General features: G+C 45.7%; 1 protein-coding gene across 2 annotated transcripts in view; it reads right to left on the bottom strand.

The window, feature by feature from the left end:
- Positions 1 to 8,601: 8,601 nt before the first annotated feature.
- The window catches only part of LOC113951997 (protein spire homolog 1-like), a 30,184-nt gene continuing 21,127 nt past the window's right edge, over positions 8,602 to 17,658 (bottom strand). Inside the window, exons 16-17 of one of the 2 annotated variants that reach the window (XR_003529345.1) lie at positions 16,889 to 17,210; positions 8,602 to 8,817 (exon numbers count right to left, since the gene is read on the bottom strand). Coding sequence is in view for 1 of the 2 variants with exons in the window: in XM_027653640.1 (XP_027509441.1) it covers positions 17,168 to 17,210 (43 nt within the window). In the remaining variant the exon portion in view is untranslated. Of the gene's footprint in view, positions 8,818 to 15,487; positions 17,211 to 17,658 lie in introns of those variants that run through there. The other variant, XM_027653640.1, reaches the window with a different exon arrangement.

Below are 17,658 nucleotides of genomic sequence, written 5' to 3'. Positions count from 1 at the left end.
AGGGGTAGGAGGATTTGAGGCAATAAAGAAGATCTTTCTTCTCCTTTCCATTCCCATTATTGCTGAGCAACACACAGGAAGAAAGAGGTTTGATGTCTGAAAAGCCAAGCACTCTCCCCAGTTTTCCTGATGGAGATACAGGCCTAAGGGAAATATCCTACCAGTCAGCACCCCAGCAGGATAGAGTACTTCACTGGTTCTACTCAGCCAGGTGAAAGAGACTTTTGCCATTTGCTTTAGTTTGCAGAATTGGAGCCTGCACTGAGTCCATAAAGAAATTAAATCTTTCTGAAAGGTGAATTTTAATCCAGGTTTTGATTAAAAGTTTTGTGGTCTGCATTGGACTAGTTTGTTGTGGTGCTCCCTCCTGAGATACCCCATGGATTTACTTCTTAGACTCAGCAGGTGAGGAGTAGGTGCTTTACCCTCACCTTAAGACTTGTAGCTATGCACAATTGTGAGAGATCAATAAATTTTTTAGAGATGTAGTTTAGTGGGAAAGGCTGCACAGACAGCTTTGCCTGATTTAAAGCCCTTGAGGAGTGGCCCCACCTGGGAGATGGTTCTGTGATTAGGAGGCAGAGTTAAAAGAATCAGGGTACAGGTCCTGCCCTGCCACAGATGCTCTGGGTGACCTTTTGCAAGTTATTTTGCCAAGGACAGTGTTTCATGTTCCCCAGCTGTTTTAACCAGGGCTGGTTGTACCTAACTGGCTGTTATCTCACCTGGTTATAACCCCAGAGAGTTTTAAGTATGATAGAGTAGCAATGCCTCAGCATCTTAGACTATGTATGTTACAGACTATGCCACTCCAGCAAGCAAGCAGAGCTGCATGGAAATGCCATTCTGCATGAGCTTTGGGCTTGATGAACACAGCAGTGATACTGGGCTGCAGAGCTTACAAACAAACAAACAAAAGCTATAAAATGTAATAGCACAGAGATACAACATGGCTCTCCTTTCCATTTCATACAAGATGAATTTCTGCAGGGTCCTCTCTCTAATACAAACATCTTTTTATTGCAAAGCTGGGCAGGAAGCTATTTTTTGCACTTTGTGAGCTTGAGGCTTCACTAAAAACCTTTTCCCCTTTTATGCCATACTACCACAAAAATTTTAAATCTGAAAAATAAATGTTGCAAGCCAACAATTTTTTTCCCCATATATAAACTATTGTGGCTAAACATCCTTTGATCCAAGAGATGAATCTGTTTCTCCAAGTCTTCTGGTACACAATGTGCTGGCCAGTTTACTGTCTCCCTCCCACCCTCGCACTAGTGATGAGCCTCAGTTGCTCTGACCCATTCAGCATGCCATGACTTCCTCAGCAGCAGAAAAAGCAGCAAATTTATTTTCATCTGTGTTCTTACACTTGAGGAGCAGCCCCTCCATGGCCAAATGCATCTGTCAGGTCTCTCCCGAAGTCTCTGCTCTCCGCCGCTCCACACGTGGCTGTGTCTCCCATCTTGAAGGCATCAAGCATCCTGGGCTGGCAGCAGCCCTTCCTGGTGCCGGTGAGGGATGCAGGAACAGGTGTGGATGCCAAAGGATATTTAATGCCACATGGCTTAATCTGGAAAGATTTGAAGTCGGACAACTCACCCTATGGTGTGCAATTTAAAAAGGCATGATCACTCTGGTTCTTCCAAGGAGTGATTTGATCTACAGGCATTTCAAGAAAGAGAGAGATTCCTGATATCAAAGGGCTCTTTAATCGGGCAGAAAAGGGCATTTATGAGAACCAGCTGCCAGCAGTTGAGGCCAGACAAATTCAGACTGAAAATCAAGGTGCACGTTTTCAACTGTGAAAGTAATTAATCTGTAGGGCACATTGCCTAGAAAGCCAGCGGTGCCTCAGTCACCAGCAGGCCTGAAATCAGGACCAGATGTTTCCCTGGAAGAGATGATATCACCTAGCCAGGGATGGCAGGCGCAGGGAAGGAACCATGAGGGCCTAGGCTGGAAAGTTACAGTCACTGCCAGTGCCACTGGTCTTACAGCCCACGTTCCATGCAGGGATGTGTGTATATATGTATATATATATATGCACACACATATGTGTATGTGTAGCCCCAGTACACGTACAGCCCCAGTTGGCATAGACCATCACCTCCCCAGCCAAAGGTCTGCTGTGTACACTCTATTTACCCATTTCAGTCTTAAAGTGCTGCACAACTGACTGGCCCGAGCTCAGGGGCCAAAATCTCCACAGCATCCCCAGTGCTTAACTGGGCAATGGGACTGAGGTGGTGGGAGACCGGCTGGACTCCCGCTCACCTGGTAGGGAGGGATGCCTCCTATTGCTTGCTTTCCCACCACAGCCCACGAAGGTTCCTTTCTTCGGGACAGTGCTGCCTCACAGCGCCTTGAGTGTTGCCTGGAGCCTCCATTGAGAGTCAGTGGATTGGGCAAAATCCTGTATTCACCCCTCCTTCCCCGCCCCCAGCCTTCCTTGGCTGAGCTGCAGCCCAGACCTCACAAAAAAAAAAAAAAAAAAAAGAAGAAAAAAAGAAGAAAGAAAAAAAGCAAACCCCAACTCTCCGTGCTGCCAACAACGGCAACAAACAGGCCCCAGGCCCTATAATTGATGGCCTCAGCAGAGAGACTCTACTTGTCTGGCTGCCTCCCTTGCCCCCAGCCCCCTTTCCGACCAAGCCCTTGCTGTTGCTACATCCATCCTTCTCCTCCTCCTCCTCCTTCTCCTCCTCCTCCCTACCCCTTTTTTCTCCTGGTTAACAAGTGTGCACTGTTACAGCTGTGCTCCCTCCCTCCATCGTGCTTTTTGCCCTTCTTATGGCAGCAAAGGCTATTTCTTTTGGTGGTGGTGGGGCGAACACTTGTGCACAGGTTGCTGCCTCTCTGTGTTGGCAGTGGAACGCGAGGAATGGCCGCGGCTTGTGCTCCAGGGCTGAGCAACACAATGTTGATGGGCTGGGGAGAGGAGGAGGGAAGGGGGGTGAGTCAAAAGGGCCTCCTGAATCGATGGGGAATAATATGAAAGGGAAACTCTGGCGTGCATGGGACGACCCAGATGGACAAAGTGCAGTGAGGCAGCTTAGTTAATGGGCTGCATTAAAATTAAACAGAGACGGTGTTCATTTTCCAAGCAGCACGGTGACCGCAGAAGGGCCTCGCGGCCCCCGTGGGAAGACGGTGGTGTGGTGTGAAACAAAACCAGGGTAAACCTTTCCCTCCCTTGCTGCCCCCATCCTCAGCAGGTGTAAACTGGGGCAGCCCTGCTGTCTTCCCCCTGCCTGAGTTAACACAAGCCAGCTCCCAACATCCCTGCCACCAGCTTGCATTTCCATAAAAGGGACGATGATCGTGTCATTGTTGCTGTAAATCCGAATTTTTCATACATGGTCACAGCTCTCACAGAGGTGACAGCCACTTACCAGCTGGTTACCAGCCCAAGGAAGGACCCGGGCAGTCTGCAAGACGAAGTCAAGCTTTAAAGAGGAGGATGATAATAAAACGTATCCATCCCCACTCCCACCCCTGTCAGGAGGAGGATTTATACTCCTTTTTACAAAGGACTTAAGTAGTCATTTAGGATCTGCTTCAGCAAAGCACCTGCTTAATTGCTTGCTTTACTTCACTGCAACTGGAGTGCATGCTTAGAGGTGCTGCCGGGAAGGAATAAACTAAATCATATGTTTAAACTTAAAGAGATGTTTAAACACCTTGCTAAATCAAGGCCTTACACCTGAGGAAAGCAAAAGGAAAAAGCTGCCAAAGTAGAATAGAAGAGCAGCTTTTGAACAATGAACCACTTCAGGTTCTCCATCCTGCATTTAATGAAGATGAATGAAAATCCTCATTACTTGGTGACTAAAGATGGAACAATCAACCAATGAGAAAGAGCTATGTGGTGATGTATTACACAACTGAATACCTTTAACTGGCAAGAAATATGTAAACTTTCCTGCATTTTCCTGTTTTTTCTTTATATTGCATACGATGTGAAACATGTCTTTTTTCAGAAAGACATGGTAATGTTTGATTTCCATTCTGCATACCTCAAAACCATTAACCAAACTGTCAGTGCAGGTCAGGGCCCTCTGAGCAAATTTATAGCTCTTTAAATAAAAAGCAACCAGGCTATTTAACCAGGTGCTGGACCAATAGCTCCAAACCCCTATGTGATGCACTGTAGGAAGACTTCCAAAATAGCCTGAACACCCTGTTTAGCTCTGCAGCGTGTAATTGCCCAGCTTTTTTCAGCATTCCCACTAGGTAGGTGCCAACAGTAAAGGCAGCAGCAGTGTCCATAATGCTGTCCTACAAGGTGCATTAGCACCAAGAAGACAGGTCAAGCTCCCTCCTCTGTGCCTCTGAGCTGTTGTGGCACTGTTCAGGTTGCAGCTCATGTCATGGGGATACTTGCTCCAAAGAAAGTCTGGAAGACAAAAATATGACTTCTTTACACTCCTCTTGAATCAACACACTTTGGACATGATTTAGGAGACATGCTAAACAGACTCACAGAAAATTGTACTCACAGAAATTAACTATGGAGGGAACATAATTTACTGGATATTTTCTACCTATAGTATACGTAACTCTTTCTCATAGCTCAGCTTCACAGGTCTTTATTTCAGGGGCAAACACTTTCCACAAATGAGCAGAAAGAGATTCCATATTTGGGTGGCATGCAGTTAACTTTGGAATGAAAGCGGGCAGCTTTCCTCAAGCTTGCCTCATATTTCAGGGATGACTTTCATGGCAACCCTTTCTGAAGACATCCATTTCATAACCAATACATTTTTGAGAAATTTTAATTACTTCAGAATTGCAGTCCAGAAAAGATAAAAGATGAAAGATGAGCTATAAACACTGTCCTCCCTCAGTTCATGGACCAAGGCTTCAGACATATCTGTCTCAGTAAGCCCCCCAAGTGATCTGTTTCAACTGATGTGTTTATGTATCAAAGAAATGTCAAACCTAAATCAAAAGTATTAGCAACATCAAAGAATGTTTTTACACCTGAATTTGCAAATATCTGTCTCTCCCTCTCTCTTAGGGTGGAATAGAGCTATGTAACAGAGGTGAACACCTAATTATAATCTCATGGACCTGCAGCAACATACTGGCGTGATCCCAACTGGACTGACAACAAGTTGAGTTTCTGGAGCAGAAGAGCTCCATGAAATCTTGCAAACCACACTTAGTACTGTGCGACTCCAAAAGTTGGGGATAAATTACTGCTGGCTGAGTGGATGATTGATGTGCCAGGAGCTGGAGAGACTCAAGAGGTGGCAGGAGACAATCACGTGGCAAGGGCTGCCTCCCACCCTTGGCTCCATCAGACCCAAACACTGACACTGCTGGGAAGGGGGAATTAGAGCTAAGGGAGTGAAGCTAGGGGTGCAACAGTGCAAACAAACTCACTGATGGGGATGAACACCTCTGCACAACTTCCAGCATGGAGCCTGTTAAAAATTCAGGGCAACTAATACCTGCAGCTGGAAGGCAGCATGCACACCTGTTGCCTTCCTTTCTTTTTTGTGCCCTGGGCTTGTTCTCTCTTTGCCCCTTCAGACCATCCTGAAACGAAGTCCTTCTCCTCAGTACTCACGGTCCTCATGTCTGCCCATCTCCCAGGCCCCCACTAGCCCTGCATCTGTCCCCATGCCCCCCCCCCCCACCTTGCCCATCGCCCACATCCTGAGCATGAAAGCCAGCCGGATTAATCTGGCACAGAGCACATTGTGTGTGAGTCATGACAGGCTCACTAAGGCGTGCAGTGCTGATAAAAGGCAGCTCTGATGGGCTCTGTCAGGGATCCCAGAGAAACAGCGTGGAAAAAATCTGCTAACCCACATCCCAGCCTGGCAGCCAGGACCTGGAGACAGCCAGGCACCGAAGGGAGCAATGGGGAAGGGGTCCTGCTCCAGGCTCAGTCTGTGGGGAGGCCCCTGGTTCCAGGCATGAGGTGGTGCTTCGTGGGGCCCTGTGGCCATCCAAGAGCTCATGGGGCCGAAGGAGGGCTGGTGTGAGCCCCCAAGTCCTGAGGATGCATTCCCTCTCCCCAGCTGGCCAGGGTATTTTGGGTATTTATGAAACTAAAGAAAGGGAAGTAACCCTTCCATGCATCCTTCTGCCTAAAACTTCCCTTTGGATATCTTTCACAGCTCAGTTCTTCACAGCTGTCGACCACAAGGAAGCTTTTTTCCCCCAAACCTTTGCACTTACCAGTGCTGCCACCAGAAGACCATCAAGAGTGGTCTTCAGCAATAACCCCTCTGGTGTCCTGGAATACTGCCTCATAGACCACCAGGAACCTGTGGTGGGTGAAATCATCCTACAAGCAGGTGTGCAGCTCACTGTAACACTGTCCCAAAAGGTTAACAACTGTGTTTGTTGTAAACAGCTTTCTGTCCCAGGCAGTTCAGCAGCTTGCCTGACCACAGAACTGGAGATAATAGGGACCACAATGTCAGCGATATTGCAGAGAAATCAGGATAACATTCATGTGCACCACTGAGCTGGGAGGAGTTGCAGCCATGGGGTCTGCATGGAGGGGAAGGCAGCCTCAGCAGATTTCAAAACAATCTGAATAAATTGGAGAATTGGTCTCAAATCAGCAGGATGGAAATCACACAAGAGTGAGTGCAAAATACCACAGCGAGGTGTTGGAACTCAAACGCAAAATGGGGACTAATTGGATAAAGAGCACTGCTGCAGGAAAGGCTCCCACGACTGCAGACAAAAACTTTGTCAACACTGTCATGCTATTTCAAAAGAGGCAAGTCTCTTGATTGGGACCCTTTAATGAGAGATTCATAGGACAGGCATGGGAGAAAATGACTGTGCGGCAGTTGGCCCTGAGGACGCCTCAGCTGGGGATGCTGGGCACAGCGCTCTCCAAAATGGGTAAACAAACTGGGGAGCGCTCTGAGGTGCAGGAGCAAGCACGATAAAAGCTTTGGAAAACATAATCTATGAGGGAAGATTGAAAGAATTGGGTTTGTTTAGTCTGGAGAAGAAAAAACTAAGAGAGAGAGCATTAACAGCCTTTCGATACATAAGGGCTTGTCCTAAAGACTTCAGAGTCCAAGAGAGAAGCATGAGAAAAACTGCGGTCGATTTGCAGCAAAGATTTAGGCCAACAGAGCAGTTATAGGGAGGCTTTGGAGCTGATAAGGGATACCACAGACTCTTCTTCATGAGCACAATTTAGGTGGAGACTGGAGATACGCTTGTCAGTGATGGCTCAGGTGTAACAAATCTTGCTTCAGAAGATGAAGACACCCACTAGACCATAACCAAACACTCATTGGTGTACTCCTTCCTTGTCCTGGTCTCCAAGTGAGCCTGCAGCTTTACTCACAGCCCCTTTCTGACCTCCAGCAAGGCAAAGGAACAGGATTACTTCAAGGAGAAAGTTTTCCATCTGTGCCCCTTGCCTCTTCAATCAATCTGCCATGCATTTGTCAAATAACAATACCCATCCCAAAGACCTGACTGTCTAAATAGATGGGACAGAGGAAAATTACTGCCCAGCAAGAGATGTGGGGGCTACAGAGGAGCATATCAGGAAAAGCTAGGGGAAACAGGCCTGTTTAGCCTGGAACAAGGGGATAACACCTAGCTAAGGGGGAATCTACCTGCAGTCTTCAGTTAGCTAAAGGAGGTTAGAGAGAAGACAGACTGCACCTGGAAGAGTCACAGGGAAAAAAAAATGTTGTCCGGGAGGATGTTTCAGCATTGGTACAAGTTTCACAAAGACACTGTGAAACTCCTATCCTTGGAGATTTTCAGAAGTGAACTGGACAGAGCCCTGGACAACACGACCTAACTTTGAAAATAGCCTTGGTCTGAGTGGGGGCCAAGGCTGGAGCTCTGCCAAGGTCTCATCTGAAGTATTCTGTGACAGGTATGCTGTATCACAGAAGCTACCTATGCAATTGAACCTTGCCACTGATGCTTCATACAGTATTCTCTCTGCCATATTGATTGTCTTCATGCAGGCTTTTCTGCCCCTTTGCTCTGTGAGCCTTTCTTTGCTCTTTATGTTGTACAAAGCTGGATCCCCACTGTTTGCATCAGGCATCAACCCAACGTAAAGCACTATGTAATAACAACATTTCTTGATCATGATTCACAGTAACAGCTACCACCCAAGTTCTTGGCTCGCTGTGTAGTCCAGTATCTAATGGTGTTCGGTTCAGTGCAGTATTATCTGCATCCCCATCCCCTCCGACTCCAGTTTCATGGCCTGGCCAGCATTGAGCCCATGCTGTTCCTATTCCCAAACCTTAAGCACCCTGGCTGCTGCTTAGAATGAAGAGGGAGCACTTGGAGATGAACTTTTAGTACTGCAAGCTGTAGGGAAGGCTGAAGTCCTTCCTTGTCTGTCACTGATTTATTGATGCTTCCCTAATTGTGGAATGCCAACCATACATGGAGATCTGCAGAAAGAAAGGACTTGGCTTGAAGGAAAGAGAGGTCATTGCAGGCAAATCAGACACAGGCACCAAGAAATAGTTTAGTTTTGTTTTGTTTTGTTTTGCTTTTTATTTTACTGCTTCAGTGAATGTAATAAATGTGCATCTGCTGAGCTGTTTCTACTGACAGAGTTTTCTCTTGTTCCAGATTTGGCCTTAGCTCTTCTTAGTTAACCTGATTTGCAGTAATCTGCCTAGCAAGAGCATGTGTGCATATGTATGAGAGAGGAGTGTTCATTTCCAAATGAGTGAGTGTTCATTTTCAAAGCAGACATTTTTTTCGTCCTCTGCCATCCATGTTTAGGATGGAGGTACTTTTTTCCTTCATTCTTTTAGGTCATAATGTAAGCATGAATTTCAAAATGATCTGTAGAAGTAAGATTTAATAAGCCTGTTGACATAGTAATACACCAAAAAGAAAAAAAAAAATCAGAGATTTTCTCTAAACCTTCTTTACAAGTGTGGGTACTTTTGAAAGTTAATCTACAGCTAACACTAGAGAACAACATTTGTTCATTTCAGACAGCGCAATCTGTAATAGTTCTTTGTGTACCTCTCTAACACACATCTTTTGTGCCTCCTTCGTCACTTCCCTCTCTTGAGATGAAGCAGAGCTCTGGCTCAGCAGCCGGCATCTGTCACCGATTACAGCAGCTTAAGATTCTACCTCTGAGGAGCAGAGGGGGAGCAGATTGGGGTCCCTGTGTGCAACTGCACACAACTCTTCTCTGGCACTTCACTCCACATGCTCACTCCTCCCTTCTAGGTTTGCTCTTCCAGACTTTCCTTAAATCACCATTCTGCCCTGTTAGCCCTCTTCATACACCACATCTATGGAATGGATCCTGCAGATCCATCCCATTCCAGTACCGGAGCTGAACAGCATTGATTTGATGGTACAGCAGAGAAAATGTGCAGTCTGCTTTATACTTTGGGTTAATCATACTAATTGAGAATTTTGAATCTAGCCTGCTGTGGCATGGCTAAATGTAGCATCCATATTAGGCTCTACAGCAGACAAGCTGTCGTTGGGTTGAGGTTTCTGAGTCACGCTATTGAAGCCACACTCATGGTGAAGCATTTTATTAATAACTTTTGTTGCAGAACTGTATCCCAACAGTCTAAAAATGGCACTACTCATAATTGCACTTAGGTCTCACAACCACGGGTAATTTTGTTGTTTATATATGTCAAATGGCATTTTTTCTTTTTTTCTCTCTTAAGCCTTCTTTACCGTAACCTGAAGGCTTGATCCTGCCCTTTCATTGCTGTAATACAGCTTTCTTTAGCAAAGCAGGTTTTTCCCCAGTGCACAGACCTGAGGGTTCAAGCTTTGGTGCTAGTTCAGGGATAGGGCAAGTCGTCTGACAGAAGCCAGATAAGGTGGAGAGAGCAGGTCACAGACACGGCTGACCAAAGCAGAGACTCCACACAACTTCAGACATGTTGGCTGGAGTATGGCTGGTGCTGAGGAGGCTCTAAGGAGGAAACAGCCTCTTGCAGTGCAGGAATGAAGAGCAGCAGCAGCAGGCTGTGTGTGGCAAAGTCTTTGTAGCACCTTCCTGCACTAAAGTTGGACCCAGTCTCTGGAAATCTCTCACATTCCCCTGGCAACAGATTCACTTTCCAAAACAAAATGAACTAAAACAGAATCATTTCCTATGAATGAAGTCGGGATGGAACATAAAACCCAGGCAGGGAAATATATATGTGTGACATACTTGAAGCAGAGAGAATGATTTCATCCAGCATCCAGCTGACTAGTAAAGAGAGTCAGCTGCCCCCAAGGAGAAAGCCATTAACACACAAACACATTTTATGCTGGCCAAGGTGAGAAAGGAAGGGTTGTAGGTACTGAGGTGACAGCTCCTTTAGGATCAAAGGAGAAGGTTGAGAGGAAACTATAAAACTAACTTCAGATCTGGGTGGGGGAGGCTGTGTGAACAGAGGGGAAAACTTAATTAAATGTGGCAAACAATGACTATTTTTTCTGGGAAAGGAGCAGCGATGATTTCACTTTCCAAGATACTACACCTGAGCAAACATTATCCAAAGCTGGCTTGAACTAAGATTTCACTGCCATTATGATAATGCAGATCTAACCTTGACTTCGAAGGCTAAGAAAAGTAACAGAGTGGGGAGGCTTTAGCTTGCCAGTGGTGCTCAGTATTCCTTCCCTCTCCTGCAGAGTAGCTGGAATGGATAGTTGCTGGGCATGGCAGAAGACGTGGCCATCTCATTCATGCCAACCATGAAAGAAAGAAAGAAAGAAGGTGGCACCAGCAGTGAGGTGGGTGGCCCAGAACTTCTGCCAGGTGAAATGCCATAGCTAAAATAGCTTAGGGAGAAAATATGAGCATTAACAGCATAGGGTGGCCTACAGGTCACCAAGTGTGGGCCTCAGCATTGTGACAAGTCTCCTGCAAACCAATGAGCCAAGAAGCAATAAGCAGACTTCAACCACAGTCCAGGCTTTGGTGGTAAAGGGGGATTTTTTTGCACTCAGCTAGTTGCTGGGACAGGAAGACAGCAAGATACAGTTTGCCCAAGCAAGCTCTACACCAGTGCAGAGAAAGGAATAGAAATACAAGAAAAGAATAGATTGACTAGAATACCACTGTTGACCTTAAGTTTAAAGAGGTTATGTAGAGAGTGAAACCTAGGCTGGATTACTAAGGATAAATAATAAAACAAAGCAAAAGCAACTAAAGTGAAGATGGGGGGGGGGGGGGGGGGGGGGGGGGGGAAGGAGTGGGGAATTATAGACATTAATTTAATTTCAGTTACGGGAAAAATTCTGGAATTAGTAATAAAAAAAGCTATTTGTAAGGAATGTAATGGGATGAGTAACAACCCATAGTCTGGTCCTGACAAACCCATCTAATTTTCTTTTAAAACAAGCAGACAGACCTCGCAGGCCAGTAAGGAGAAGCAGATGTCAGTATCTTGACTCGAGGAAGTCCTTTGACACTGTCTCACATGAAATTCTCATAAACCAGCAAGGAATGTGTGGTCTATCTACTGCAGAGCAGACACAGCGCTGGTACTCAGAAGGCTGTGAACAGGACTTCACTCGCCACAGACAGGAATAGAGATGTACAGATTGGACAGATATGTACAGGTTTCTCTCTGTCTCCAGTTCCAGTCTGATAGTGACTCGGACTGTGAACTAGAAGAAAGATGATTAAATTTGCAGGATGCCCAAAGCTGAAGAATCTGCAAGGACACTGAAGACAGGACTAGAATTTTTTAAAAAAGCAAACAACACCCTGACAAATTATAGAAACAGTCAGAGGAAAAAAAGAAAGGACACAGTAGGAACCTCTACAGAGGAGAATCCACACTGAGGAGTAACTGACTGCACAAATATGGATATGGAACTACTGGAGCTGAGGTTTAGCGCAGATTAAAAACCAAACTGTTTGTCATCAGTGCCATACTCTTGGAAAAAGCAAAAAAAAAGATGAAGGCTAATTAAATACAATCCAGACAAAAACGAGAATTATCATCAGAGGTCTAGAGAACATCTTCTGGGAGGAAACCGAGAAGTCTTAGTAAAGCTTAGCCTTAAAAAAAAAGAAGACCAATAGTAAGCACAGCAAGTCTTTAAGTTCGTGACAGAGGAGAAAGGCACTGTCAGTTCTACTTGCCGAAACCCAAGATGTTCAGAAATAAAAACAGCCTTAAACTACAGTAAGAAAGGTTCAAACTTGATGTTGCAAAAGTATTAGGGCAAATAGATAGAGGCAATGCATAAAGTGTCCAGGCATGAAGCCTCCCTAAGGCCAGAGCTTTAAGAACAGGTTGGGTAGCTGTCAGGAATGACAGCAGTGTCCTGCCTCGGGGTTCTGAAGGCGGAGCAGAGATTTGGGTTAGTCTGCAGCTCTTCTGAGGGAGGTTGACTATGGAGGAGAGCTGGTAAGGGTCCATTGTATGTGGAGAGCCTTGCTAGGAGTATTCAGTGGGACAGGCATGGAGAAGCACTAGAATGCTTCTCCTTTCCCCTTCCTCAGTCCACCCCCCCCCCAACTTCTCCCTCTACACAGGGCCTATTTCCACTTATTCCCCTTGCAGTCCCTCAGCTGCGGCAGGTGTCACTGATCTTTTTGCACTTCTCCAGCTGCTGCTGAATGCCTGAGGAGCAGGATGGGCCTGTCCAGATTTGCCTTGTCCTGAGAAGGTGAAGGATGCAGGGCTACATGGGAGAGCACTGAAAACCCTGGAGGTAGGGCTTGCTGCTCCCAGTGCCTTTGAAGGGATGGGGTGGGAAAACAGCTATTGCTGCTGTAGAAGGAAGCTCCCTGCAACCAGCACTGGTGGTGGTGACAGGAATGGAGGGATATGCCTGCAGGAGGTGAGAAGCCAGTGGTTTGCCTTCACACTTCCCCTGTCAGCAATGGTACCTGTCTCCTCTGGACTAAGGAAAGACAACAACAGCAGGTCTAGCTTCCAAGATACTGCCCATGCTGCCTGTGCCTTGGAGAATGTTAGGGATCCCCGTGTGAGGAGTTTTCCCACAACAGGCAGTACAGCAGATGTCAAAGCCAACCTGCATCTCTAGCCTGTTCTTGACAAGGTTGTTACCCTGGTCACAGGGCAGCAGTGTTAAACAGAGGATGGCTGGTGACCACAGGAGAGATAGGTAGGATAAACTGAAGACCTGAGAGCTGGAGGTAACCACTATTGCATGAAAACCTGCATTTTTGAATGGAATTGCTCTATGAGGAAGCACAGTTGTAGGAGTAAAGTATGGATCCTTACCTTGAATGGCAGAATAAGGGTTGTTAGGTGTTTATATGCACAGATAAGTTGCGGGCATATCGCTGCCATGAGTCACAAACATATTTTCCTCTGTGTTCCCATTCTATGCCCTGTGCTCTGCCCTGACAATTGAGCACTTCAGGACCTCTGAATTGTGCTTTCTGTTATTTGGAATCAGAATAAAATTGTTCCCATTGACATCATGGTATAGACTCAGCATTTCAGATGGTAAGTGGCAGCTGAATCGCTTGGAACAGAATGTATATGCTATACGCAAGGACCTACAGAACACTCTTAAAAAAACCCACCTCCAACAATGAATGAAAAGCTAGTCTCTTAAATATTTTACATTAATAATGACTCTGATGATCAACAAAAAGCTTGGGATAAGATTTTCAGCTTGTGTAAACTGGCTGATTTAGATTTCTTTGAAAGTAACAATGCCAGCACATCAACAAAGCAACCTGGCCCCATGAGCTAACAGAATCCAATCTAAATTATTTACTTTGAAAGAAAGATTTGTTCTAAGTGTTTTCCTGGCCTTTTGGGTGTTCACAGATCATTTATTCAATGGTAGCCTCGCGTGCATTGCTAATATTACTAATAATCATTTTGCATTGCATTAGCAACTCAGCAGAAATGCACTTGTTAGTACATTAGCCTTCTCTTTCCTTGTATGTTTTTACTGGCAAAAACCATCTCTGAGTATTTATTTTCATTCAGCTGAACACTGGCGATATTCACAGAAGGACCAAGAGCTGCCATGACATCCTCTGTGCAGCAGACTATAATCTAATGGGTCAAATCCTCTCCTAGTGTCAATCAGCATTAAAAATCGATGGAGACGCAATGATATCACAGATTTAGGAACCACGTCAAATAATCTTTGTCCCATGCTCCTGCCTTATGGGCCATGTCCCGCCCCTCCTGCTTTGCCTTTAGCACCAGCACCATACACTTCACCACCACGTGATTTGTTAGCCTCGACTCCTGTTGAGTCCCCATCTCCTCTGTGAGGATGCTCTCCCTGTGTGCCAGGGTAAACAGGCACATTCAGCCAAACCCCAGTGCAGCCAGGGAGAAGTGACAAATGCTTTCTTGGTGGCAGAAGCGGCCCCATTGTCAGAAATAAGAAGAATCATTTCCTGGTTACAGTAGGCTTCAGATACATTGATCCAACTTCAACCCCCAAATAAAGACACTGGGAGTGATATATTGGCTATTCTGTTTCAGTGACTGAGCACTCGAGAGCAAGAATGCAGCTCCCAGAGGCGTGACACAAGGACTTGAAGAGGTTGGCTGTATTTTCTTCCACTTAAAACTGGGAGAGGTGAATAGCTGGTGAAAGTGGGGAGGAGATTGATGGCTTTGGAAACTGCAAGGCCCTCTCCCTATGTGGGACAGCTTTGGTACAGCCAGCCAGCTTCAAGCCTGACCTTGCCCTCCCTGACCTGTCAGTAACCTCAACCCTGACCTTGGAAAGACCACCCTTCTCCTGGGGGAAGAACAATTTAGGGAATAGTGGGAAAATGTGAGTGGTGATCAGGTCAAGATTATTTTATTTTCCAGGAGAAGACAGGCTGTGAGGCATGTAGAACCTTGATGTCCTTCTCATGCTTTGGTATTCAAGTTGCAGCAACCTTGTGGTGCAAACGTGGTCCGAGATTGATTACCCCATTACACTTCTGCTTGGAGTGCCTTCTTGTCTCCTCTGCTGAATTCCCATCTTCATTGCACTTTGGATGCCATCACAGCAGTCAGACCACATCCCTGATGGAATTTGTTGAGTCTCTCCTTCTTCAAAAGTCATCGAGATTCAAAACAGGCTCTTTCCAGACCTAAACATTTCAGCAGCATGAGCCCCAAACCCATCCTGTAGCTCTCTGCTTCCCGCTGCAATGAAATCACTCCCTTCCCTTGGAGCTGCCTCCCCACTGCTTCCCCTTTCTCATAACCAGCCATCCTTCACCGTCCTGTGCCTATAAAACACTCAGTACACACGGCAGCCGAGGGGGAGGGACCGAGGGGCTGGTGGAAGCCACTCAGATTTCACATTTATTTAATAGCCATGGCTGTGCTTGTTTGATTTATCTTCACACATACGTTTGACAGATATGGTCTCATAAAAACTCCACAGAGTGAAAACACCAAAAAGGCCTGCAGCCATACTGTGTTAGCAGGCCGTCTGGCTCCAGCTCCAAAGCTAAGCAGAGATCAAGCTCACTGCAGCTGGCAGCACCCCTCAGATGGGAAAATTTTGAGTTTACAATGCCCAAAATGCAGAGTGCTCAAGTGTAGCTGGTCCTGAATTCCCCAGCTGTCCGGGCAAAAAATGAAAAAGTCCTGATTTTCTCTTATCTTGAAAAATCCTGGATTTCATATAAATTGCATTGTTCAAATAAACTTACATTTGGGTGGGTAATCTCATCATTCCCCTGAACCCTGTGGGGTACAGTAGTGTCCGGAATATCCCAATAAAGTTACAATTTTTATGGCACTTCCAAAACCACCTTTCCCAAGTTGCAGTAGTTAAAGAGTAAGCTTGCTTCACCCTTACCTTTCAAGGGCCTTACGAGCTTGTTGTATTTGTATTACTCCTAACATTCCCTTAAAAAAATGAGGTCTTATTTAATGAATCAGATTCATACTGTCTTAGTTCTGATAAATACATTTTCACTGGAGTGGAACTGTGCCTTTGTACAATTTGTGCACAAAGCAGCTACTATGCAGTTTGGGATACAGGCTCCACAAAAGCACAACCCACTTTAACATATGCATATTTCACAGTGGGTTTTTTTAAAGGGTAGCACACCTGAAACTCTCATTCCCAGCATCAAGAGAGGCAAAGTGAAATAGCCGTAAATAAAGTCCCCAGCGTGCTCGTGTTGCTCAAAGGTAGCACTCCAGCTGCATTCAGGTGGCGTTTTATTACACATATAAATAACAGCCCAGCCACGTCTCGGAGCTGGCAGCATGGTCTGAAAGAAGGAGCTCAGGGCTGGGAGTGAAAGACCCTGTGTTTCAACCTGCTCCTGTGGTGGCCGCTTCATTTCTTTATACGTTACTCACACGTATGAAATAAGGTTCTTACTACTTGTCATGCAGAGATAACACAGATCCTGCTTGCTCTGTTAACAAAAGCAAGTGTGAAGGCCTGTGTATCGGGCCCACAATTATCTTGGGTGGTTAAAACCACTGGAGAAGATTAGTGAGAGAAATTGTGACTGCTTGTCTGTGGGCAGGTAAGATACTTGTGGTTCTCTCTCTCAATGGGGATGATTTTTCCCAGCTATAGAAATGTAATCCTTTCTGTTTTAAGTAAATAAACTAAGGAGGATGCAATGAAGGTTTGGAAGCCTCATGTTTTCCTGACTTTGGATGACCTGTTTTGGTTTATGGCTATCTCCTCTATCGCTGATCTTCTAGCTGTGATGTGGGGTCAGTGCTCCTCTTGATGCCATACTCACCCAATTTTCATGGTCACTCTTCACAACCCATATGTATGTGCAGCTCAGTGCCTGGCAGGGAGTTATTTTCCAAAGGTGAGGACTTCCAGGCAGGGGTTCCCTCTCTTTTCAGCTTTTTTCAGCTTTTCCCAGCTATGGAAATGCTGTCTTTTCTGTTTTAAGTAAAAAACTAAGAAGTTTTCAGACACCATGCCTTCAGTACACACTCACCAGCTCTGCTTGTTTTCCAGTGGCACTCAACAAGGATTGCAGATACTGCTCATTGTGGCCTGGCTTTTTCTCTCCCTCTTACTTTGTTGCTGGCATATGAAAATTCACCTCCATTAGTGGCTTCAAGGGCCTGCAGGGCCAACTTCAGCCTTCTTATTTCTGAAGTCTGCCCCATTTGAAGAGAGATCACTTGTGGACAAGTATTACCTGTTATTGTACAAATTGTTACACAGAAGTGCTGTGCACGCTGGGCAGTGTCTGGGCTTGGATACTCAAACCTTATAGAATCAGAAGGCTGCAGGCAACATGAAGAGGCAGGTCCCTGGAGCGCACAAAATGAAATAACCACATATGAGATCCCGCTGTCTCAAGAAGGAGGACCATATCTCCTACATGTAAGTGCAGAAAAGGAGGGCACCCTCACACTGGTGGCACAGTCACCGGTATACAGCGTCTGTATCCCTTTTTTTTTTTTTTTTTTTATGCATAGCTACAGAGCCACAAGGAAGGTACTGACAAGCAGTCCAGGAATTCAGCTGCTGCCTGGCCGTGCAGGACTTGGGAGCTGGAGGGCGAAAGTGATGCATGGAAATTAAGTTAATTTTAAACCGCAGGCAAGAGAAGAGACTTGCTAGCAGTTACTTAAGAGAAGCTGCTGACTGTTTAAATACCATCAAGAAGATTAATGTCGACCCACAGAACCACTGAAAAATTAGGGCTGAAAGGAACCTTGAAAGGTCAGACCAGTCCATCTCACTAACCGAAGCAGG

Source organism: Corapipo altera, unplaced genomic scaffold, assembly GCF_003945725.1.
Source record: "Corapipo altera isolate COAL_440 unplaced genomic scaffold, ASM394572v1 61, whole genome shotgun sequence".
In the NCBI taxonomy this organism is placed as follows: Eukaryota; Metazoa; Chordata; class Aves; order Passeriformes; family Pipridae; genus Corapipo; species Corapipo altera.
This window is presented reverse-complemented; position numbering and strand designations above follow the sequence as displayed.